Source organism: Falco punctatus (assembly GCF_963210335.1).
Source record: "Falco punctatus genome assembly, chromosome: 8".
Classification (NCBI taxonomy): domain Eukaryota; kingdom Metazoa; phylum Chordata; class Aves; order Falconiformes; family Falconidae; genus Falco; species Falco punctatus.
The window spans coordinates 912,494-937,301 of record NC_137588.1 but is presented as its reverse complement, the minus strand read 5'-3'; the positions used below and the strand labels follow the sequence as shown (position 1 = coordinate 937,301).

At 44.2% G+C, this 24,808-nt stretch overlaps 2 protein-coding genes across 2 annotated transcripts in view; one reads left to right on the top strand and one right to left on the bottom strand.

The window, feature by feature from the left end:
- The window catches only part of SPATS2L (spermatogenesis associated serine rich 2 like), a 726,913-nt gene that overhangs the window by 401,691 nt on the left and 300,414 nt on the right, over positions 1–24,808 (top strand). The window lies entirely within an intron of this gene.
- The window catches only part of SATB2 (SATB homeobox 2), a 412,340-nt gene that overhangs the window by 382,122 nt on the left and 5,410 nt on the right, over positions 1–24,808 (bottom strand). Inside the window, exon 3 of the mRNA XM_080400567.1 lies at positions 9,786–9,962. Within this exon, the coding sequence (XP_080256693.1) occupies positions 9,786–9,962 (177 nt within the window). The remainder of the gene's footprint in view (positions 1–9,785; positions 9,963–24,808) is intronic.

Genomic DNA, 24,808 nt, shown 5'->3' with positions numbered 1-24,808 from the left:
TCTACAATGCCCACACGCTGTGGTGAGAAACCCTCCAAATTGACCCTTTGCTGTCAATGCCAGAAGGATCTTTCCTAAAGAGAAGATCAGACACAGAACAGGGATCAGCGTGTTTGCCCTTTTTTTTTTTTTTCTAAAACCAGGAAACGCTTTCTGTTTATCCCCTTTACGTTTTCTCCCCTTACTCTTGTTAGGTCTTCAGTTTCAAAAAAACCCTGGTTTTCACGCTCAGCTCATCTATGTGGTTAAAAGGGACTGGGAAGTAGTGCCTTACACCATGAGCTTGCAAGGGACCCCGCTGGCAGCACCGCTGCTCTCCACATGCTCAAACTAATTCCCCTTTACACATGCAGCAAGACCCAGACCTGGGCGCTGATGATAAATGGACTTCGGACAGACCGACCAGCAGAAAGAGCTCTGCTTTCTCCCCAGCAGCATATCCATTATAAATGCCACACAGAGGAACCTGTGCCCAAGGCAAACCAGAGATCCGAAAAGCTGGGATGTGCTTCCCAACAAGCAGAGCCAGTCTGGGGGATGAGCCCTGTCTCCGCTAGGTTAAAGAAAGAAGCGGCTGGAGGTGGTGGGCTCAGCTTTGTGCCCCTGTGGGGAAGGCAGATGGGGCAAGGCAATCTGCAGCTGGAGCGAAAAGCATCCCCTTGTGCCGCAGGGTTAAAATGCTGCCTCCCGTATCTAAAGCAGGGACTGGAGGGAAAAAAATTCTCAGTAGACAAGAATGTCTAAAAAAGAAACGAGGAAAAAAAAAAAGGCAAAAAAAGCTACCCTAACACGTTAACCACCACAAGGCTTTGCTCTCATCATACTACTGAACATTTAAAGAGTTTAGCGTGTTAGCTAACAGGCTGTTAACTGCACCTTCCTTTTCTTCTCAGGACAAGGGAAGACCTAGTCTGACCTAATTTATTCCCATATTTAAGTGCAGCACTGCTTCATTACCGGATTCATGCAAGAAAAAAAACAACAGATTTTTATTTTAAATTAAAATTAATAAAGACCATTTCCCAATTTTCCTCAAAAATACCAGTGGTTCATGGGCTTGTGGGCTTAGCTGAGAGGTTGGGAAGGGGGCCAAGAAAAATCAGAATTTATTACACGCTGGTCTAAGTTTTTAATTGAGTACACACAGGCCTTTCAGAGTGAACTTGATTTTTATTTTACCCCAAACTACTATAAGGCTTGCTGTGGCACAAAAAAGCCTGTGGCTCAATTTCCCCAGCATTTCTTCATTGGTTTATAAAGCTGGCAGAGTAAGTTAAAATCTTTCCTTGAAGAGTACAAAGCTTGACGAAAATTCTGTCCTGCAGCATTATCTTTTTGCATGCAGCCTGCAATGTAAAGCAAATGGAAGGCACTAAAGAATACAGCCCCCATCAAACAGAAGCACCGATTCGCTGTTACGGCCTCAGCAATATTTCTCAGAAACAAAGGCGGAGAGGAAGGAACTCAAGTTTAATGATTTCTACCCACAGCACAGCCTGAGTGCGATCCACGACGGCCGTGGAGCGAACGAATGACACACACGCTCCTGCAACAAGTCCACTACAGCCCCCGCAGCCAGCACCGAAACACAAAGCACTTGGCCTCCAGCTCCCGTGGCAGGGCTGCCAGGCCTCAGGGACAGGAGGGGAAGGAAGAGAGGGGGTTCCAGCGGGGCAGCCGCAGCCCACCCTGCCCACCGCACCCGCCCCGTCACCCCTGCCTCCTCACCTCTCGCCGCGGTGCACCACAAGCCAGACGGGCAGCAGCCGCCAGAAGTGCTGAGCTCTTTGGGGCTACCTTTGGTTAGCCTCCTTTAAGCTGCTCAAACACTAATAAATTACCCATTCACTTACACTACCCAGATGTTTGCCATCTAGAAAAATAGATTATTATTTGTAGAGGTTTTGTTCCATCACAAGAATCCTGTAAATAATAGACTGGGATCAGAAAGCCAGCGCCACGTGGCAGCTGTTACACACCCCAGCATGGGGGGGTGGCAGGGTAGGGAAGGAAAGGGAGACGCTTCTGAGCGCCCGCTGGAAGTTAGGAACCTCACAGGGAGCTGCCAAGGAATCAGGGATGCACTGCAGCTCATGCTCCTGGTGTAACGCGGTTACTTAAAACAGCACTACAGAGAATAAGGGCGACAAACAACCTGAAAGGTTGGTTTATTAATTGGATGTTGGTCGTTTGTTACTGTGTATATATATTATACTTTTATAGAAATATGTATTTGTATGTGTGTATATGTATGAAAGATATGTGTGTATTTATAGTCTAGATTAAACTATAAATATACATGTGTTTATATATATAGAACAAAGTAAAACAAAATATATTCCACTTCTTATATATATATATATATATAAAAATATGACATCCCAACATTTTTTTATGTCACATTTTCCACCAAAAAAAACCCACATTAATTTTAGTAAACCCTACAAGTATAAGCAGCCTCAATCTCTACCTCTTCTTTTACTCTTTAGGTGAGATTTCTTAAGATTTCAAGGAACATTTCAAGAGAAGTCTGGGGCTGTAACTGAAATGGCATGAGATGCTGAACCTTTAGCAACAACGTCTTTCAAACCCTGTGTCCATTATGCACTGGAATGCCTATCAAAAAGATAAAGAAGGAAGAGGGTTTCAATATTCTCATTAAATTTTGACTTTCTCTCATGGTTCCTATAATTGAGTTTCACTTACAGTTGTCATGAAGTTTTGTAGGGTAGACAAAACAGTGATTTGCTGATAAATGTCTGTATATGGGGAGGAAAATAAATATTTGAGAAGTAGTACTCAGCTCACCTTCTCCAAGCATTAGGGGAAAGACAATACAATTCAAGCAACATACAATTCAAGAAGGAGCAGCTTTTACAAGGAAAACTTTGACTGGGATGACTGAGTATCACTGCAAGAAATACAGTCCGCTTAGCAATCCCAGACAAGCTGTCACAAAATGGCATGTCAGTTCACTGCAAGATGTCCATTTGAGTCATACCCCGCACACATATTACTGTTAAATGATTTAAGTTGGGCCTCTTACAATTTCACCTGCAAAACTGGGGAGAAGAAAGAAGAGCTTACCCATAAAGTGTCCCCAGTAGAAGCAAGGGGGGCAAAGGGTAAGGGTAAGAAGCTGTGAATTATAGATGGAGTAAGACCAAACTGCTGAAAAGAGCTCCGAAGAGGGCCGGGTTGGTTTCTTTCATTTGTTTTGGGGTGGGTTTTTTGTTCTGTTTTAAGACACGCTGGTTTAGCAAGGTGATCATACTCTGCAGCAAAAGCGTTTGAGCTGAGAGAAAGAGAGCAAAACTCTACACAGACCAACAACTCTGTTAGGCGAGACCACTATGCTATCCCTGTACAAACAAACAAGAAAAAAGTAGCAGCAAACAGTGACAGTCAGGAAATGACCCAACATTTAGTTTGTTGATCACTGTATTGTACTGTCATTTAAGTCCTTCTATCACCAGTCTCTCTCCTGTTCATTAAAGCCAGTGTAATACTGACTAGAAGGTCCCTGACCACATGAACAGGGAGCCACAGCTCAGACATACAAATGACGCTGGGTACTTGGCTGAAGCCTTAGAAGATCCCGGATTATAGCGCCCTTGTAATTTATTGCACATTCTTCGCAGGAGAAGCCAAGCCTCCTCTCATTTTTCCCATCCTGCTACCTTGCACTTGCATTAAAACTAGCGTATCTGGTCTTCTCAGCTGCAACACACTTTAGCTGCACACATCCAGCACAGCTTAGCGGGGTTTCACCACACTTTTACTGTACCTTTCTTGATACAGAAATGTAAAACCAGCTTGTGTGTGTGTTCAATACAGCCCCCAGCTGGTATGTTCTGCCTTTACCTGACATCCAGTTGGAAGCTACTGTGGTTCTGGAGATTCACACGATCTTTCCCTACTAGTCATCTGCTCAGACCCTTTGAATTGCCCCAGGGCCCTACCCTCTTGGACCAGCTCAGACAAATCTGATCCCTCTCGATGTTTACACTCTTCAGATATTTGTACACACGATTATAATCCCGTAAGTGGCAAGACGATCGATCATACTGGTCTCACAAAGGCTAGGCAAAGTGAAGGAGCCCAGCACTCAGCCGGCCACGTTATCACACGCTGGTGTTTGGACTGATTTGCTAAACGTCACCATATGAAACAGATTAGGTCTTTGTTTTGAAATAATACTTATAAATGCAGGCCACAAGTGCAAGAGACCTCCAGTTAACAGCAGAGCGCAGAACCGAGCTCACATACTCAGACCCTTGAGGGAAATGAACGCAGCTGCAGTCTGGGTTCTTTCCTGCCCCAGCTACGTGCACCGCGGATCCAGAGGAGAGCCCTTAGGTGTCTGCGCCTTGGTTTCCTTGCTGTGCAGTCAGGAGAGCCGCCTTTCTCTCTTGCTGCACCTCACAGCAAGGACAGCTCCACTGGTGCTTCAGAGCACGGTGCCCTACAGAAGCACCAAAGCCAAACCAAACTTGTCTTACAACTTCCCATGGCTTCAAGCAACATCAAAGCCTCCCAGACGAGGCAGCTGGAAAAGGACAGTTGGTCCTGAGATATACCTTTGGGTGTCATGGCATTACGCCAGAGGTAACCCCATCAGCCACGCTGGCCAGGCACCGACTGGCAGCACCGAAATCCTCCTCCTCCCCACTCCAGCCGTGGAAGGCTGACAGGGCTGATGCCATCTGGTCTCAGCTCGCTAAATCACTGTCCCCACAGACCGTCTCCTCCGTAACCCACTACTGCAATTCCACATGGCAAGGCAAGAATTAAGCCTCTTCTGTTTCTTTTTCCTGTCTCTACACCTTCCCCACTGACCACTGCCAGCCTCTCCTGCCAGGCTTCCGCTCCGACCAGCGACTCCCAGCTCTGCAGCCACAGAGCTTCACACTCTTCAGTCAGCGCACAGCACCAGGAGAGACAGCACCGCATGCAGGGGGGGCTCCAAGGCACTGCCTCTTGCAAGGGCTCTGCTCATGGCAGTACGCTGCTTAAGAACCAGGGCTTGGCAATCTCTGTCGTGACAGGAATGGAAAAGATCTAATGTTTCTCCTGCTCTGTGTTAACTTCCCTCTGCTGTTTTCTCACCTCTCCTTCTGCTCCACTTGGCACCTCAGCACCATTTCACTCTTCTGTACACCCTTTTCCTTGCGGTGGCCACACGCAGCAGCTAACCCAAGCAACTGCTTTGCCAGTACCCAGCTAAAGCTGTGCACAGACAGCAGTCTGGGCAGGCACTCCACACTGCCCTGCCAACACACCCAGCAGAAGCACCTGGGAGGAGAAGGCAAACTCCATTCCAACGGCCCGTTCAGCTTTGCAAGCTTTTGCAGACAACGTGCACCAGTTCTGTGTATACACTCACAACAGATCGCAAGGAAATGGTCAAAAGAAAAAACATACCTTTCACAGAACCATAGAACGGTTTGGGTTGGAAGGGACCTTAAAGACCACCTAGTCCCACCCCCCGGCCCTGGGCAGGGAGACCTTCCGCTAGAGCAGGGTGCTCCCAGCCCCGTCCAGCCTGGCCTTGAACCCTCCCAGGGACGGGGCACCCACAGCTGCTCTGGGCAGCCTGTGCCAGCGCCTCGCCACCCTCACCGTGAGGAACTTCTTCCTTATGCCTAACCTAAATCTACCCACTTTTAGTTTAAAGCCATTCCCCCTTGTCCCACCACCACATGCCCTTGAAAAAAAAAAAAAAAAAACCAAAAAAAACCCCTCTCTCCAGCTTTCTTGCCAGCCCCTTCAGGTACCAGGAGGCTGCTCTAAGGTGTCCCCTGAGCCATCTCTTCTCCAGCCTGAACAACCCCAACTCTCAGCCTTGCTGCATGGGAGAGGTGCTCCAGCCCTCTGATCATCGTATATACATATATCCACAAGATATCACACTATTTCCTTTTTCAAATGGATTCCAAGAAAGCAGAACTTGCTATTAGCACCAAACTAGCACTACTTTTCCTCCACCCCGCTCTGAGGAGGGAATCAGCTTTCACAGCCGGTCCCAAAGCTGCAGGACTGCACACAGGGTACTCCAGACCAGAGCCACTTTCATACTGTGGTCCCAGCCCTCAGCACTATATACTTCATGTACCCCCTACCAGTTCCCTTCTCTTGCATAGTTGTTAGAATACCCAACTCATTAAAAAAAAAAAAAACAAACCAAAAACAAAAAACAACACACACCCATAAAAACACCCAAAAACTCCCCTCAAAAAAAAAATAATCAACCAACCAAAAACCAAACAAACCCACACTGCATCTGGGCACGTAAATTTCATTAAACTAGACATGGAACAGGTGCCCCTTTAAAGTATGACTCTCTTCCTCTCCGGAAGGCACATGTAGCAGGTTCCCTCGTGTCAGGTGTAGACTCAAGTGATGAAAGAAAAATACATAAATGTTTATTAAACCTTTGTTGCCATTCACACCACCAACTTTCACACCCCAGTGCCAAGCTGTTAACGAATTCCCATGCTGTTCCAGAAGACTTTTCACAGCTCCTGTCAGAAAAGGGAAGTTTCACGAGGGCAGCACTCACTGGAAAAGTCTCTGCTCTCGCCGCCATCAACAGAAAATGTTCACAGCCAGCTGTTTGTGGGCTAAATGTGTCCTGCCCAAACTGTGTGGGAATAAAGAACTGCTTCCCGTGAGGCACGGGGCCACCTTCACGCGTACCTCCTGATACGGATTTGTCTCCTGATTATCTATGTGAAGACTTCTCTATTTACTTCACGACCAGGACTAAAAATTTGCCACGATAAGCCAAGCGACTGCGAGCCAGCATGTGAGGCTTCAGGCCAGGTGGCAGCTGCGCGTGCCGGCTGCAGCTCTGTGCTGGGACACGGCACCACCTCCCCGCGGAGCCCTGCGGCTCCAGGCTGCTGCCCAGGCAGGCAGCCCCGCGGCAGGACCCCTTTGGGCACGCAGAGCCCTCGGGGAGGCAACACGGCACCTAGCCCTCCACCTCACGCTTCCTACCTGGCACCCAGACCCGGCGGTGCTGTACAGCTGGCAAGCGCGAGGCACGCACCGCCTGCTGGATGGAGCCTCGGCAGCCCTGCGGAAGGGCACGGTGAACGGCAGCGCAGGCGGTGTGAAATTGCACAGCAATTCTTCCTGCTGCCACAGCTCCTCTTCCCCCCCACAGCTAGCTCTTTTATCTGCCACCGGAGACCCTGTTCTAAAAGGAACAGGCAAAGGCAATATGTTTCCCACAAGACAAAGTGAACATTGCTACTCCTCTCAGTCATCCAAAACAATAGGGGGGCGAAATGAAACACCTTCCCAACTCAAAAGGTGACAATTATTACACGCTGCATTACAGCCTTTACCATACAAAAGCTTTGACAAGCTCACATTTACTTTGTCCCTGGAGGATGTGGGGACACCAGCTCATATCAGTGTTTTGCACAGCATGTTGCTCAAAGCTCTACCATTTTGAAAAATGCACCTGAGGATCTTCAGCTTCTCATGCAGATCCTGTAATTCAGCTGATCATAAAGCATAAAGAAGTACTAAGTGACTGTTTATCAACGTATATTGCTAAATGAAATCAATCCCGAGCAGCAGAACAGAAGCAGACTTCTACAACCGGAATGAGTAAAGCAAATAGCTTCCCCCCCCCCCCCCCCTTTTTAATATCAGCAAATTGTGTTCCCAAATAAATCCTCCTATCAACAATTCAGCAGCATATTTCTGTCAATCCTACTTGACAGATTACAGCCCAATATTCTATAAATCTTCTCTTTAAACTAAACAATCTCAGAAACCTATTAGCACTCTGTCCCTGCCTCTGCCTCACCTCTCAGCCTGCAGACAGACAGCACAGAAGCAAGATACTACAGAACAGGCTGCATAGTTCAGCTTCGCTTCATATCTTAAAATCAATGTGACCTGCAGTATTTATCTAGGACATATAAAAGACTTTGGAGAACTGGACCTTCAGTGTGAAGGTTAAAAAAAAATAACAGGGTAAGAGGTTAAGTAACTTATAGCTGACAGATCTTTAAGGTATTTTCTGTGGTTTCTGATTATACCACCTGACGTTTTCTAGTGGAACGTAACTGCTGCCTTAAAGACAAAAATGCCAAAGTCTCTTCTTTTAGACTAATTACAACAATTAGAAATTCAACTTTTATTTTCTAGACAAGTTATTCAAGCAACACATCACGCAACAGATTAGTATTTGAACCTGCTCATTGTCAAAGCCTGTTGTTCAAAAATGCAGCGGTGGTTTCCTCCCTGCACAGTGACTAATTTCTGTCGTGAGCCAATCTGTCTCTCCTCCTTGCTATTCTCAACAACAGAGAGATGTTGCAAAAGCAAGGCTCCCCCAAGTGAGACGCTCAGCCAGTCTGGATCACTGCACCGAATGGCATGCCTCCTTGGAGCAGGTTTCTTGCAAAGCCTATTCCCCTTCCTAAGTGCCAAGAATCAAATCTTGGCCACCTAATGGAGAGTGTTCCACATGTTAGTTCGCAACACCTTGAGCAACTGTGTTAACTGAGATGGATAGTGCTGTCAAACAGGAAGCTGGCTCACCAGGATGGAAACAGTGGCATACACTGACCTTTTACATTCAGGAAAAAAGCATCCCTAAAATGACATGAAACATTTCATATTAAGAAATAAAACAACTACCTTTTCACAGAGCTTTTGTTACCGTATCATGTAAGCAAACACATGTGCAGGAGCTCTGCCCGTAAAAAGAACCTGAGCCTCCCTCACTGAGCAGGGGGCTGACAAAGGAAATGAATCACTGCCACCCTGCTTGGAAAGAAGTTTGTACGAGGAGCCGGTGCTGTTAACCACTGCCTGGGACTCCTGGATTCCACAGCACCACTGCTCTCCCTGTTCGCACGTTCAAATACCTAGCTATACAAAAAATAACTAAAACCAACAGGTAAAACGATCCGAATCCCCAGGCAAAGCTTCTATTAAACTACTCTAAATGTGCACCGGTTTTATTGGTGACATGGAGATGAAACTGAAACTGACAGGCTTCCCATCCAAAAGGACAAGCACTGACTGAAATAATCTGTTTAGTACAAAAAAGCCTCTTAAAATGCAAAGTTCATCCTGGAAAATTTTTTCCCAACCCACCACCTCCTGCCCATCTCCCTCAAGACTAGGATTTTAGGTTTGGGTTTTTTCAAGCTAATACTTTGAGTAGAGAGAGGAAAGCTTCGTTTATTTTAAGATTTCTCTGCTACTGGAGAGTCAACTCTAAGTGGAAGGGACTGTAGAGCTTTACAAAGGGCTTTGAAGCAATACAGTAGGCAAGTGAAAACAGAAATCGGCCTGCACATTTAGCGCTACAATTACCAGCCATAAAGAGTGCATGTACATATATCACCATTATACACAATTTTAAAAATTAAAAGGCTAAAACGTGCTGTTCAAAATGGTCCTGATACAAAGAGGAATACTAACTACCATCTAGCTGTACACCTAGAGCTCTTCTGTGCTGACTTCCTCGAGACAGCAACCTGCCTCTCCGCACAGAACAAATATGTCATGAATATGCTGGCTGATCATTATCACCATGTTTCACACTTCAGCAAGATCCAGCTAATGCTTTCTAGGCAGGCTAACAGGGTAGGGCTTGCTGTACATCTACTTTAAGATTCAGCAATCAACACAACTGATACAACCACTTCCAAGATTTGCCACCAATTTTCCTGCGTCCTCCTTACATCAAACAACCTCAGGTGCTGTCTTCTGCCAGTGCAGAAGAGGGGGAAAAGAACTTTATTGAATACCTTGTGCCTGAGCCGCAGAACTGTGGGAATACCCCAGAGCCAGGAGCGCTGTCTCCACCAGCTGGCTAAAGAGCACATCTTTGCGAACCAGAACGAACTCGGCATGCTCTTCTCGATTATCGTATTCAAGAGAGGCGTCCGACTGCTCCACCACACAAAAGACTGGAATCATCAAACCTAGATAAAAAAAAAACAACACCAAAAAACAACAAAGCATCAATAAAAGAGGAACAAGAAGCATGTCATACATCTCTGATTAAAGCTGTAAATTAAAACACCTCCTCGAAGGCTCATCTTAAGTAGAAATCTGCCTTTCTTCCCTGTGGGATAGCTTTTGTTTTCTTTCCAAGGGAAATACTGAAGTCTCATCACTTGAGTCATTTAAAAACCACACCAAAAGCTCCAGAGAATACGATTCAGGAACAGAATCGCAATCAGCATGAGGATGAACAAGATTTCCTAATAAGACCTTTTCAGCATCACAGAAGTTTTCTACAGCTCCATGAACACCCCTATTCTTTTAGGTCAGAGCTCCTCCACGTTCAGCCATGCGAACACCTGACACACGAACGCCGCTCCTGCTTCTCTCCACAAAGCAGAGGCAGGGAGGATCAGCAGGGGCTCATCCCCACGCAGCTCTCGGCTGGGATAGGCTTGTTTGCACATTTTCAGAGCACGGTCAGTCTTCGCACTGTGCAAGGAAAATACCCTCGCATTGATTTTGCTGAAAACAATAATCTCGTGTTGGCAGCACGGTCATGCAGACCCAGAGAGGCCAGTGCCTGTTCTCCTGCTGCATGTATGCAGAGAGTGAGAACAGCTCTCTTCGGAACAGGATCAAGGATGAGGAGGAACCACAGAAGTGGAAAACTCAGGGGGTGGTCTGGATTCAATTTTGTTCTGTTTTATTGTAAATTTACTTTTGTGGTTACAGGATCAAGTAATCTCTGGCAATAAATTGCGGGGCATGAACTTAAAGGGATTCAATACTACAGACAGTAGAGGAACAAGCCAGTTTGCAGGAGATGGCCCTACAGGACTCAACACATGTGCACAGAGGGAAGACGGAACAGACGGAAAACCTACAGAACTGCACGGCCATTTCCACCGCCTGCTGCAGGCCAGGCTGTCATCAGGGCGGAGGCAAAGGAAAAACCATTACCTCCAGTCATAGAAATTTATTAGTTTGTTACTAGCTGATGTACTAGATGAACTAGGAAATACTGGGGCAGAGACGGATCTCAGCCTAAAGCAGTTGTCCAAACGGGCTGCCAGAAAGTTCACCTCTAACTCCTGTTCTTCAGAATGAAATACAACCATTTCCAGTACACATAACAACTATGAACAATAACTCTGTATAGTTACGGAAGGCCAGGCACAAATCACTGTATTCTTGGACCAGGCACTTCTTTAAAGAAAAAAAGAGGAGAAAGCCACATTTCAGTTCTCCTTCCGTATGAAGTCAGTTAAGCATCTTCCAGATCTTCTGCTACCAGTAGCTTCACTATCTACAAACCGATAGTTACATAACCCTTCAGAGGAGTCACCCTGCCCTGAAACAGATTCAGTCACACCATTAACAACGGCTAAGGGACTTAAATCCTCCTTGTCTTGAATTTGCAGATAACAGATTTACTTTAAAATGTATTTTAAGATACACAATTCTCATTTAGTGGCCTATCTGGCATGGAGCACCTCCCAGTTTGATATTCTAACTGCAGGCCAGCAGCAGCAGCTATGAGCCGCGATATCCAGTTGATGTGCTTTAGTTCTTTGTTTTAAAACACATCCTGAAGTAATGTGTAAGTAGGTTATGGCACCACATTGATGCTGCTCCCTCTTCACTGCTTGATTCTGGGTTAAACTAACGCCTTTTGCAAGTTCAAGCAGCCAAATTCAAACACAGAGTGTTGAAAAAAACCAACCAAACAAACAAAAAACAGCAAAACTTCAGTGAAAAAAATATCTCCAAGTGCTTTCTTGAAAAGACAGTGCAAAGCTGATCCTGTTCCTCTGAAATCAATGACAACATTTCTATTCCTATCAAGGTTAAAAATTGAATTATATTTGTACGTAAGTCATTTAACTAGTCAGAATGGAATTTAACCTCCATAAGCTACAAACATCCCCTCCTGTCGAACATACAGTCTGTCATAGCACTTTTGAGGGGGCTGTTAGTATCTTAACAAAAGATTACAATACTTGGCCAAATGCTAAGGCTCTGATATTGATTGTGTAAATTATATTTTGGCAAGATAGAAAAAGCAGGTGAATGCAAACTGATGAGAGGGATGCCACAGCATCTTTTATCCTCCTGCAGATGCTTTCCTTGTCACACAACAGTCTTTCCACTTTCTCAGCACAGAAGCTGCACCTATTCTCTGTGCTCATTGTTTACCGTCTCAGTACAAGCAGGATCTCAAAAGCTAGAACTGATGCCTGATAGACAGAACCGACGGAACTGTATATGACATCACTTTATGGATGCCACAAAGGACCCACAGGACTCTTGCCCATGATGACTTCTATGACCCTTCCTGCTGCCCATGCTTGCAGGGACCCTGCTCCAGAAACAGCTTTTGCAAAAACATCTCTGAACTCAGTGACCCTGCGTTACTGATGATAAGCTGCTGTTAGTACCTTAAAAACAGAGAGCAAAGGGCAGGTTACCACATCTGCCATCACTAACCCATCCTCATGCCTCTGGTTATAGCATCCAGAATTTTACTCAAAAGCAACACTAATCCAACTTGTTTCCAAGCAAATCTCACTCCAAGGAAGTTCCATCTGCTTTTCCCTCTATTTTGCATTGGGGAGTTAAGCTATAATGTCTCCAATGGATTTATTGCCTCAAACTTCTCCGTTTCCTGACATTATCTGAAAATAAATTATCATACTTTCAGTACATTGGAATTAGAAGAAAAAACAGCTGCAGCCAAAAGCCAGCGTGCTCTTTACACAGTGCTACACACCATGTCTTGCTCCTAAATGCATACATTACACCTCCAGCTGACTACAGGGCCCTTATAGAAGAGCAATGCAACTTACGTCACTGCTCATTGTCACTCTAGTTGAAGAACTTACAGCAACACCCAGACAGCAGGAGGACCAAGCATCTACAATGAAGTCTCGCATGAGTGCTACAGCACTGCAAGCCAGCCTTACCCATAAATCCTGAAACTCCTCATCCTTTTCCCTAATGCCCCATCAGCCAGAACTACTGTCATCCTCCCTCTCCCATGCACACGCACAAAAAAGACTTAAGTCCCTTCTGCACGGAACTTCTGTGCGTTCGCTCTCCAAGCTTTACAGAGATGCTGCAGCGAACGATGCTGCACAGCTCGTGGTAGATGACATACGGCACTGATTTTCACACACGGAGAAAACAAGGGGTAATGTGAGGGCTAAAAAGGAAACAGTTTCTTTCCTTAAAGGATGAACACAATGCTGGAATGCACACAGAACATTAACAGCAATCACAAATTACACAAAAGACTTTTTCTCCTTGATGTTAATTCACTTAACTGACTTACAAGCAGCTCTTTCGTGCTTCTCACAGAGCTCTGAGCCCATATAGATAGCATCTGCATAAAACGCTAGGGGAGCATAAACAAGACCTACATAAAGGCTTTTTATAAGGACATCCATACACAGCAAGAATTCCTTCTAATCCATGGAAAAGAACAGGGAAAAACTGTTCCCGCTATTACCCAGAACAACCGAATGGTTAGCAGTGACCACTACCTTTGTATAACATAGATTTTTGTAAAAAAATCAGAGATGGGATTTAAGCTCCACTGTTCTATTCGTGGAAAAGCTGCAATGTACAGAGAAGACTCTGTAAACATAGCTGTATTTTTTGCTTAGACTCTTCTAAGGGGAAGAGAAATTAAGAAGAAATTAAATATGCATCAAAGACACCTGTGTTCAAATGCACATTTTCTCCTCCTCACCCATTTCAATCCACGGCTTTATTTCACCAGGGAACAATCCATTCTTAAAAATGAAGGAAAGTGAAACGGGTATTTTATTCAAGAAGTAAAAACTCTGGACACTCTGCTGCATAAAACATTAATTTTTACAAAAACCCTGAAGCCCGTTAAAAGTACGATCGAACTGCAGTCATGCAGCTCCCTGGAAAACATTTTCAGTTTAAGATTTGTAAGTAAAAGCTGTGAAGTTCTAATGACCAATTAGAAGGACAAGACAGAGCAGATATTAAAAAGTCCTGCCTTGTTTCCTTTGTTCATTCGCAAATGAGACTTTGTCCAGTACATGCTCTAAAGCAAGCAATAAATGTGACACTTCATCAGCACTGAGCTTCTTTGCATTGTCCGCTTCAACATAACCATCACAGGCTTGGCGCCTAAAGCAAAAAAGAAAAGGATACAGAAAGCTGAGGAGGAGGTTAAACCTATTTCAGCCACGCGCCTCTCCAGCCATTAAATAAGGAGCAGCACTTGTGTGTCCTAATAAGTATGATATGAAGTTCAACCAATAAGAAGAGGCATCAATAAAATACATGTCTTTTTAGATTAAAATCTGTTTCCATCAGCACAAGTTCTAAGCCCTGTCTAGGTGTTATTTAATTTAATCTAATTTGAACAATTTCCAAACATCAGCTTGATTAATTTCAACAGCATGGTGTTATGGAAAGATTCACTGTACAGAGGTTGTCTAGCAGGGAATTAATAAAGAAGCCAGTTCTTAGCCCTGAGTAACATGGGGTTTTAAGATTTCCCAGATTTCTAGTGGGAATACTTCACAGCACAAGCATGTTTTCTTCTGGGAGTGAAACCCACCAAAATTATTAAAAACTGAGATCAAATGGTGGTGTCAAACCCAAAGGAAATCATTCTACAGTGGAGAGATTTTTATCAAATGAAGAAAGTGGAAAATAAAGTTTTTGTTGTTGCTGTTGTGCTTTGGGTTTGTAGGTTTTGTTTATTGGTTGGTTTGGGGTGTTTTTTTTAAACAGAACACAAACACACACAGAGTAATCTCCCTCAAAGTCAAAGTAGATTTCTATGGTTGGGAGTTCAGAAACCAGGTCATTTATTTGAAAAGTCACAAACTACTGAAAACTCTTCATTACTGTATGCAGAAAACGTTTTCCCTAGATGAGGCTGCAGCGTGGGTCATTCTCTAAGCTATACAGAGAAAAGAAAGAAAGGAAAAAGAAAGGAAAAAGAAAGAAAGAATGAAAAAAAAGAAATCTAGGTAACAGCAAGCGCAGAATCCACAAATGTCTATTCCCACACACACCTCGAAACACTGAATTAAGAGCAACTTCAGCTGGACTTTTAAGGTGAGACCCTTACCCTACAGCAGAGACCAGAAAGCTCCATTAGGAAAGCATGGGTCATCCTGAGGAAGCTATCTAGATAAAGATTCCATACATCTAACAACAAAGCAAGCTTCCACAACTGCCAATAACCACAGGAAACAAACTACAAACACTTCCTAAACCTAATCTGCTTCTGCCTTTTCCTTAGGCGAGAGCCCTTTATCCAGCGAAGGCAGCAAAGGGAAAGCAGTCCATTTATTTATTTCTCTTTGTGCTGCAGTGGAGCTGACCTTATGCATATTGATTTGGTATTTACCTCTCTTTCCCTTTCTTTTAAACAAATTTGAAAAATTAACCTAAATGAAGAAAACTGTTTTAAAAGGCAGAAATCAGCATCCATGCGGCACAGGGGAGGTTTGCCAGCTCTCTTCCTCACATCCTGCAGCTCTAATTGAAAAGGCAGAAACCAATTAAGTTTGACAGCTTTCTGTTATTCAGAAATACCTGAATTTCTGCATGGCCATCCCACATCGTAGTGCAACATTAATCCATCATTTCTATTCTCAAAAATTTAACACCACTACCAAGACAGAAAAAAAAAAGGGGGGGGCGAAAAAAAAAAGAAAGCATGCCACTTCTTCAAAATGTTGTAAACTGCAAATCCTGAGGTGATTGGAAATGAAAACCTAGTGCATATGCTAATAATCAGGAGGTTTCTGTTCAAGACTGAAGTAGCTGAACAAACATAAAATCACAGAATCATTTCGGTTGGAAAAGCCCTTTAAGATCACATATAACTAGAGAAGACTAATTCATAATGAGGAAAGATCAACTGCATTCCAAAACAGTTTTTTTCTAAGAGGAAGGACACCTAATAGCATTTCAGAAAAAGATTTTTGGTCTGCTCTCAACACCGCTTTCATTTTAGACCCCATGGGAGCTGCAGCTGGTGGCGATGCGAGAGCGAGCCCTGCCGAGCCCACGGCGGCGGCGGGTCCGGGGCGCAGCCAGGCGGGACAGGCAGCGCCGCGCGTCCCCACGGTGCCACACGCGCAGCGAGGAGCAGGCCCGAAGCTGATCCCAGGTTCAGCCCACGCCTGTGCGCTTCAGTGCTGAGGTGGAAGAGGCAGAGCTCACACGTTTCACCAAGGGTTAGTCACGTCCATTAAGGCTCCCTTCCAAGCTACTCCATAAATTATACATATAATTAAATCGGACAGAATATAAGCTGTTGGCACTTAACTTATTTACAATAAATGCTTGGTTTGGGTAAATGGACTGCGTTTCAGCCTTTTACGTATCAAGTACCAGCTTACAACAGTCTCATTATGAGGCTGAGAATTCTTCCACTGTAAATCTTTTTTAATGGGGACTGGAGGAATGACTTTGCAGTTGTTTGTCATTAACCACTCGGAACCACGTGAAGAAAGCTGCGTGTACACGCTGACAGGCGGCCAGCGGGAAATCTCTATGACAAATACAGGAGACCGTATCAGGATCTTCACAACTGCACGGTCCTGTGCAAAACAAAAGTGTCAAGCACCTCGTCACAGCACAAGGACCTCACTTTCTGCTAATCCTCCGCTCTCCAACGCATCCCAGACAAAATGCGAGGTAGCTGATTTTGCACGTAGCCAGTAACGTGATGCTGTTAAACTCCTACTCTTCACGGGTTTACAAGCCCGTTGCAAATAATTTGTTCCAGGCTGCGATTTGGTAAAGAAGAGCTCAGTCCACAGATTATTTTAATACGTTTGCCAAAGAAACAGAATCATGTTAAATAACATTACATTGTAGAATTTTTCTTCTTAGGAGAGCCAGAGGAAGTAGAACTAAGGACAATATCTTTCTCCTCCTCCTCAGTTATTTTTTCTGGCTTTGCATATTCAAATAAATCTGTAGGCAGGAAATGCATTTCTACAGATTGTATTTTAGCCAACGGTAAATGCAAACCACAAGATATTATTTACATCCTTCTTCAGCTTCCAGTCCTTTCTGTGGCTTCAGTCTCCCGACCATCACAACTATCCCAGATCTCAGGAGGAAATCTTATAAAGGAGTCGCTGCAGATGTCCCCTGCTTCTGACAGCTTAACTAGCCAAAGAATCCTTCCCTTAGCTGAAATAACAGCTTTACTGTTTAACACGAAATATTCCAGGCTACTATCCCACCACAGAAACATATTACGAAACTCCTAACTTGATTTGATAATACTTGAGTTTCTCAAAAAACACAGAAGTAGAAAAGAAAAAGTGGTATTCAGAGCATGTGCTGAGATGAACGAGAACTGCGAAACGGAGGGACACGGGGATTTGCCTCGCGCGCCCGGGGCAGGAGCGTTCCCCGCAGGAGGCGAGGCCTTTTGTTAGCCGGAGCCGACCAACTGCTCCCGCCAACCCACCGCTCTGCCTCTGCCAAACCAGCCGCGCTAGCTCAACCCAACGTGGAACCCCTGGCACCAGCCAGGTGCAAAGGGCAAGAACGGGAGCAGCCCGGGGCTGTGCCGCTGGGTGCAGGGACAGCAGGCGCCGGCAGCCAGCAGGCAGGCGCAACGCAACAGGGGGACCCAGCACTGCCAGCTCTCCCCTAAGCGAGAGGGAGGCGAGGGGCGATCACCCAGACCTCCACACGCGGTTTTAAAGCGGCCTGAGTCCGAAGGCGGCACAAACAGCTGTCCCTGTTGTCACGGCAGAAAGCTGGGCTTGCCCTGCCAGCCCCCCCGCGCCGTGCAGAGCGCCCGTGGCAGAACCAGCGCCGCGTGTTCAGCCAGGACCACGCACAGCCACCCCAGCTCGCCCAATGCAGTCGTGGAATCGTTTCGGTTGGAAAAGACGCTTCAGACCATCAAGCCCAACCGTTTGCGTCAAAAGGCAAAGGTGAAGACACGATAGCTACATTTTTCCCCAAATAAAACAAGCTCTGTTGTTTCAAATTGTTTCCCAGTTAAAAACGAAGCAAAAATCCCCCCACAGCAGTACTTCATAATATGAAATAATGGAAAATACACTTCTTTCACTCGAGACCAGTCAAGGAAACACTTTTAAATTAAACTGGTGTGTTTTTTTAAAAAAAATCATCTTAAGCCATTAATTTCCTATAAGTTTTAGGTTTTGGTTACTGTAACTTAAAAACAAGTTTAGGGTTCGAAGGGGGGTCTGCTTTGGGGGGACTGCTTTCTGTTGTTTTTCTCTCAACTAGGTAACAAAACTCGCCTAAGGGGCCGAGACTCTCTATGCCAAGTTCCACCCAGAATTAATTTTAATGACCAGCATTTTTAAACCCTGAAAACTGGAACCACTAATAAGCCTTTAACTTCGGTGGTGCTAGCAGATGCCACCATATTATGTAATTTTTAAACTAAAAAACATCTTCTAGCAAAAGCATTTTAATGAAGGTTCTATTAACTAGTCTCCTGGTACTGGGATAAGTCCCCTGGAATGTAACAGAAAAGCTTTCGTAGCTGGTTTGAGGTTTCATTTCTGGAGAAGAGCTGCGTACCACGCTCGGGCCCGTTCTGGGATCTCCGCTGGGACCCACCAGCAAGGTCTCTCCTCCTTCGTGTCCGTTTCCTCTGCGAACCTGCCTCTAGCAAGAAAGGGACGAAATCGTATGACGTCTCCTTCATGCTGCCAGATAAAGAGCTGAATGGAGAGGCTAATGTGGCCGCTGCACCTACATCTCTGTCTCCAAGCCCAACTGCAGGCTCCAGCCCTAAGCCAAGCCGCCCGGATCTGCAACTGCTGTAATCCCAGCCTCCTTGCCTCCTTCCCTCGTGTCTTCTAGATACCGGCAGCATCAGAAAACCTTATTTCTACATGACAATGTCAACAGATACGGCACAACTGGTTACGGGCAAAGTTACAAGTACGGGCGCAGGAGGACAAGCTACACCAAATGCCGCCTCAGAACGCAGGTCATCACACTCCAGGGTTCCTGCCAGAGGCCTCCACCCTGCTGCACCTTCAGCAAGGGTTCAGCTACCGCCACCACAACAGCACTACCGGGTGGTATTTTTCTGGTATAAGGAGACCACGGAAGTCTTCATCAGAACTTCAGCAGGAAAACAGAGGAGAGAACCACAACCAAGAAACAGCAGGAGCCATGCCCTCATTCCATCCCCTAGAAAGCAGCTCACTACCCGCTCTGTCCCCCGTTTTACCAGTCAATACGCAGAGAGCCTTCGGACAGCCCGCACCCACAGCCCTTTAAGGGTCAGGAACTGGCATCTGGGGCTTGGACTTTACTCATAACTCCAGTCTTCCACACCCCACACACCCCCCAGAGCGAGCAACTTCTGAGCAGCATTCTCTCATGCTCCTTTTTCAAGGGCAGAAGATCAAGAGCTGGGGGGGAAGCACTCCACATTTTCACAAAGATGAGATCACGCATTTGACAGCTATCCATTTGAACATTATTCTTTTGGGAACATTTACTCTTCCCAGCCAGCAGATCACACAAACAGTTTTTAATAACTCCCACGTCTTTACCAAACAAGTCATGAGGCTGAGGAACAAGAGCGAAGAGGTACACCCTCTCTCAGGTGCACACAGCACACTTACTTTGTGCAGCCAGTTAGTGATATTTTGGGGTGAGAGTGGAAAGGACCTACCTGCAGGCTGACCTACTGTGTGTGGATTCCCTGGTGAAGAGTCACCAGTCCCTGCTTTTGGGGCTCAACAGGCTGAATTACTACAACATTACATACACAGCGCTACAGTGGAGAATCAGATACTTCTGCTAGCGCAAATCCATGTGCTCGCTGAGAGGTGTTAGCCAAAGAAAGCAGATTACATCTGCTCTCCAAAGGCTGAACTGGCTCCCAGTTCACTCTCGGATGCCATTCCAAATGTTGATTTGTAAAGCTGTATGGTACATGACTGGAGCCAAGGCTACCGTACAGAGGATCCCTCTTTCCACGTATGGTACAGCAGAAAGGATGCTTCTGCCTACAGCTCTAGCACTCAGCTTCAGGGAAAAAGGAGAGCCAGGTTCCCTCAGCCTTGGCCTCCCCCCACAGTTCGGTCCCTTCTCAAGCGCCACACAGCTGCGGTGCTGCCCGCACGGGGTCCTTCTGCCTGCAGGGTTTTCATCAGAAGACCGAGATGGTGAGGTAGCTACAGGGTCACAGAAGAGTCAGCCCCAGGCAGCAATGGCTTACGATACTGGCACACACGTCCACAGATTTGGAGAGGCAAAAAAGCGGGGAAAAAACAAAGCAGCACGGCTTTTTATTTTGAAGGAGAAGTAAGTGTTTTTCACTGCTCTCTACCTGTCCATGGCATTCTCTGAGCTTCTCTATTTGGTAGGTCAGTATAACACCACAATCGTATCAATATAATCAGGAAGGCTCAAGCCAGTAACAGAAACGTGACAGTCACGCTTATGGCAAACCCTGACACTTGGGTAATGCCCAATATGACCTTTACATCAAGCAGCATGCCTACTTGCTGCATACTTGCTCATGGGAGCCCATCTGAAGCCTACCATCCAGACTTCTAGCTTGAGCAACAAACTCTACTTAAAAAAAAGAAAAATTAAAAAAAAAAAAAAAAAAGCCCACACTTGTGTTACTCTGCATTTTCTCCAAGTCTAAAAATTGGTAGAGTGTATGACAGGTCCACCTCATTTTTCTTAATGATGTTTTTATTATTCTTTCACTCAATTAAAACAGAAATGGATATTGCATCTTCTGACTGTATAATTGTTATTGTAATCTGTTTTCGATCACTGCTTGGGAAATGGGTCCAAAACAACATAAACTATCCACAGCCTCAGAATACAAGTCATTTTCTTTTACTACGATACTTAAAGAGACATCTATCATGTTGCTCTGCTAGCATGTTTGTATTATGGCAAAAAAGTTATTTGTAAGTTGGGAAAAAACATTACGAAAATCACCTTTTACTCCAAAGTATTATATAACTCATAATTTATAACTACATTTCTTAATAACCATTCAAAATAATAAGGCTGGAAATTGTGCACATCTAATTTTAATATATAAATAATGGAAATGCATATAAACCAAAATATGCTCAAAATAGGAATTTATATTACTCTCAAAAAATAGTCTGGTTATAGTTTTGAAAATGACATGCTTCATTTCCAATATATGCCTGTCAGCTAAATTTATGACAAAACACTCTCTGTGAGTTTAGATTACCAGGATGGTAAATACTTCTATGTGAGTTTCCTCACTTATCTGAAGTTTCCATCCAAATGTCGACGAAGTCAGCAACTCCTAGAGTGAAGTGTCGGCAATACACAAGTAAAGACAGACTAATCCAGCTGCTTCTCAACATTATACAAATAGAATAGAACATAGAACGGGGGGGTGAGGGGAGCAGAGAGAGTAACCTTGCGGCTGTATGCAGTGATACAAATCACGGTTCTTGGTACAAGAAACTCCCCCCACGACATCTCTTGCCAGATTTAGTACTTTTGGAAAGATTTGCTGTCAATAGACCATCTTTTAATCTCAGCGTGTGTCTTTGGGGAACAAATAAGGAGGGAGCACATTGAAGTGGGAGACATTTCTACTGCACTCTGAAAATGCAGTGGGCGGATGGTTATCTCAAGAGATGCTGCAGCTTCATCTAAAATATAGTCTGCCAGGTTATTTTTATTAATCTTTTTCTGAGCTTTTTTACCTTGCTGACATTGCTACTTACAAGGTACAGTTGTGCTGTGACTGTTTTAATATTGCATGTCCACCTGAAACAAGGGCATCAGTTAGAGCAAAATGACTGACAATTTTTACTATTAGCCAGGTAATTTTCTATTTAGAAAACAAGTCATATGCTTAAACTCCTACCTAGAGCTACCTGCCTCTTCAATTTCTTCCTGTTCCCTTCATACAGCTTCTACAAATAATGACAATCTTCTCTTTTTCCTAACATTGCTGCATGTAGCATCAATAATCATTCAGCATTTGCCAGGAAATGTAAAATGTATCTCGAGTTCAGACAGGAGATCCCTGCCCTAGCATCCAGCTCACAATACTAGCAGTGCAGGGCTCACACTCCATCTCTTAGGCAACCCTGTACATTGTTTGTGTAGCTTTACCCCAAGTAGAAATGCCTCCTGGAAGGAAGTTTTACGGAAGTCCTTGGATATTAGCAACATCAGCGTCCACATCTTTAAAAATCACAGTAAGAATTACACTTTAAAAAAAACCAAAAACCCAAAACAAAAACAAAACAAAAAAACCCTTTCAAACATTGTTTATAAGGGTTTCACAATGTCAGCAGCCTTAAATTGCCAATAGACAAATGCTGACATCTTGGTATATTTATAAATCTTCAGAGGATACCAGCAGAGCTAGTACACATATTTAAAAAGAAAAAACAACTTAAATTTTTACGAGTTCTCTAAAATAAAGGAAATAAAATTGGAAATACGAAATGAAATGTTTTTCCCTTACTAATATTTGGATCTCTGCAAATGAAGACAGGGATAAAGAACACACAACAGCTGAGGTACATGCTTTTGTGCAAAACACAGGAACTCTGGGGAAAAAAAAATAAAATCCTAACTACAGACCTGCGACAATATGGATGACATGAGGTGCTGGCTGAGAACATACCACACGTTAAAGCAGTCAACACTTGTGAATGGCCACAAGAGCCTCATCTAGATGGGCTAACAATTCCCCTCAAACTAAACGGCAAAGCTGTTTTCTGTCTCTGGTACCACGAGTCGACGTATGCTCACTCGTGTCCATCCCACAGCAGAGACACCACCGAGGAGCGTTCTGCACCAAGTACGCACTTGTTGGAGGGCGGGTTTTTCTGGTATGGCTAGAGGCTAGAAAACATTTCTCAGAAGCCATCAAATCCTCAGCTGCCTTTTGTCTGCTGTGACTATTTCTTACATCTGCATTAGTGACACATGTCATCGTGGCAACCAGTGCATCTGACCCAGGCCATTTGGTACAGCAGGAACCAATTACCACAAGACAATTTTTCCAAAGTTAGAACGGGCACCCGTTCCTCCTCCAGTGCAGCAGGCTGGTTTCAAAACCACTTTGAGCTTCAAAAGGGGAGCACGCTTGTGCGGTGGTTACAGAGTCTGAACCAGGCACAGGTTATCTTGAACAAACCCCCATCGTACCAATTTAAAAGGACTGGGTAATACTTTATACCTTGAAAAACTGGGCCTCTAATCCTAAAACACAGCAGTAGTTACTAATTTAACTAAATTATGAGGGATGGTAATTAAAGGCCTAACTTATCTATGCCTTGCAATTTCGGATTCGAAATAAAATCTTCCAGAGTTTTACAGATTTTCAGTTATTTTGAAAAGTTTAAAAATAAGATTTAAAAGCAGGTTGGGGACTGCTCCATCACAAAAATAATAAGAGTTTGCCTAAACAGGTCACACAGCTGTTCGGCAAATATAAATACATGACTGCAGTAAAACTGGCTTCATTTTACAACATCATAGATGCCATACTGTATTACCATCTTCTGTGTCAATGGGAGTTGACAAAAATCTTACTGGTCCAAGTATTTTACTTAAGCTCCAAATCACCACTGTGGCCCTTTTCCTCCCCATTCCACACAGACAGCTTTAAGGAAAGCAGCAGTAATAGAAAGTAACTGGGAAAATAAATACTCCAACTAGCATCTCCATGAAAAATATTAAACTCAAGTACTTTTAAAGGTATTTTAAAGTAACTGGTACCCTCTGAAAGTCTGTGCCACAAACTAGAAATTTTAAATATGACATATCTGTCTATTCAAACGACAACTTGATCACCATTACATCATGCCAGGTTTTTTGTACTTTTAAATCTAGATAAAATATTCAGTACAGTAAAACAATTTAGATAGAACAGAAAGACTCCCCAAAATTAAGTATTTAGGAAAGACATCTTTAAACCTCACCTTTAAGTCTTTATTTGTAACAATGAAAGTTTAATACTGGTTTTCTTCCTTTTGATGTCTAAATCCTCCCTCTAAATTCTGAGTGAGAAATATGCTGCTATTTAATTTCTTGAAAATATGTTTCCTCACTTGTGTCTTTATAGTTTTCGACACGGTTTTACCACCTTCTTCAGGCATAAAAACAATTCTGGGGAGTCACTGACAGACTCACCTTAACAGGCATTTTCAGTCACCCTATAAATAATTGATAGTAAATACGCTCTGTTCTATCCCAGTGAAAGTAAGAATAGGCAGGACCCGATTTATAAAGGGCGGGGGGGGGGGGGGGGGGGGGGCGGGGGGGGAGAGAGTTAACAAAGACTTTTTCAAAGACGCTGGTTTCTTTTTCTTTCCTTTGGTTCATGATGGGAATAACAGCATCTAGTTAGCTAATGTGGCCATGGGTATGGGGCAGGGAGGAAGCGGGAAGATGACTCAAAACACTTAGGAACCATTGTGGGAAAAAATAAAAGTTCTTACTACAGCTAATCTTGAATCTTGAATTCAAAATTGTCAGTGGCTTTCTGCAGATGCAACTTAAGAGTTCCAAAATTACTCTAAACATCAAATTACGCCTAGGTCACCGAATGGGTGGATACCCTATATTCTGTTTAATGTGTATGTTCAATTGCATGTGTATTTTAACTAACTGTATCTTTATTTTAATAACAGACCAAGTCCTGAAAACACATAAAGAAAGACTATTTTTCTACCTCAGCAAAAATACAGCTGATACCCTGCATGACCCTTCAGGAGTGACTGCTCTGTTTATTCTATTTACATGACATAATCGGATTGGAAAAGGAGGG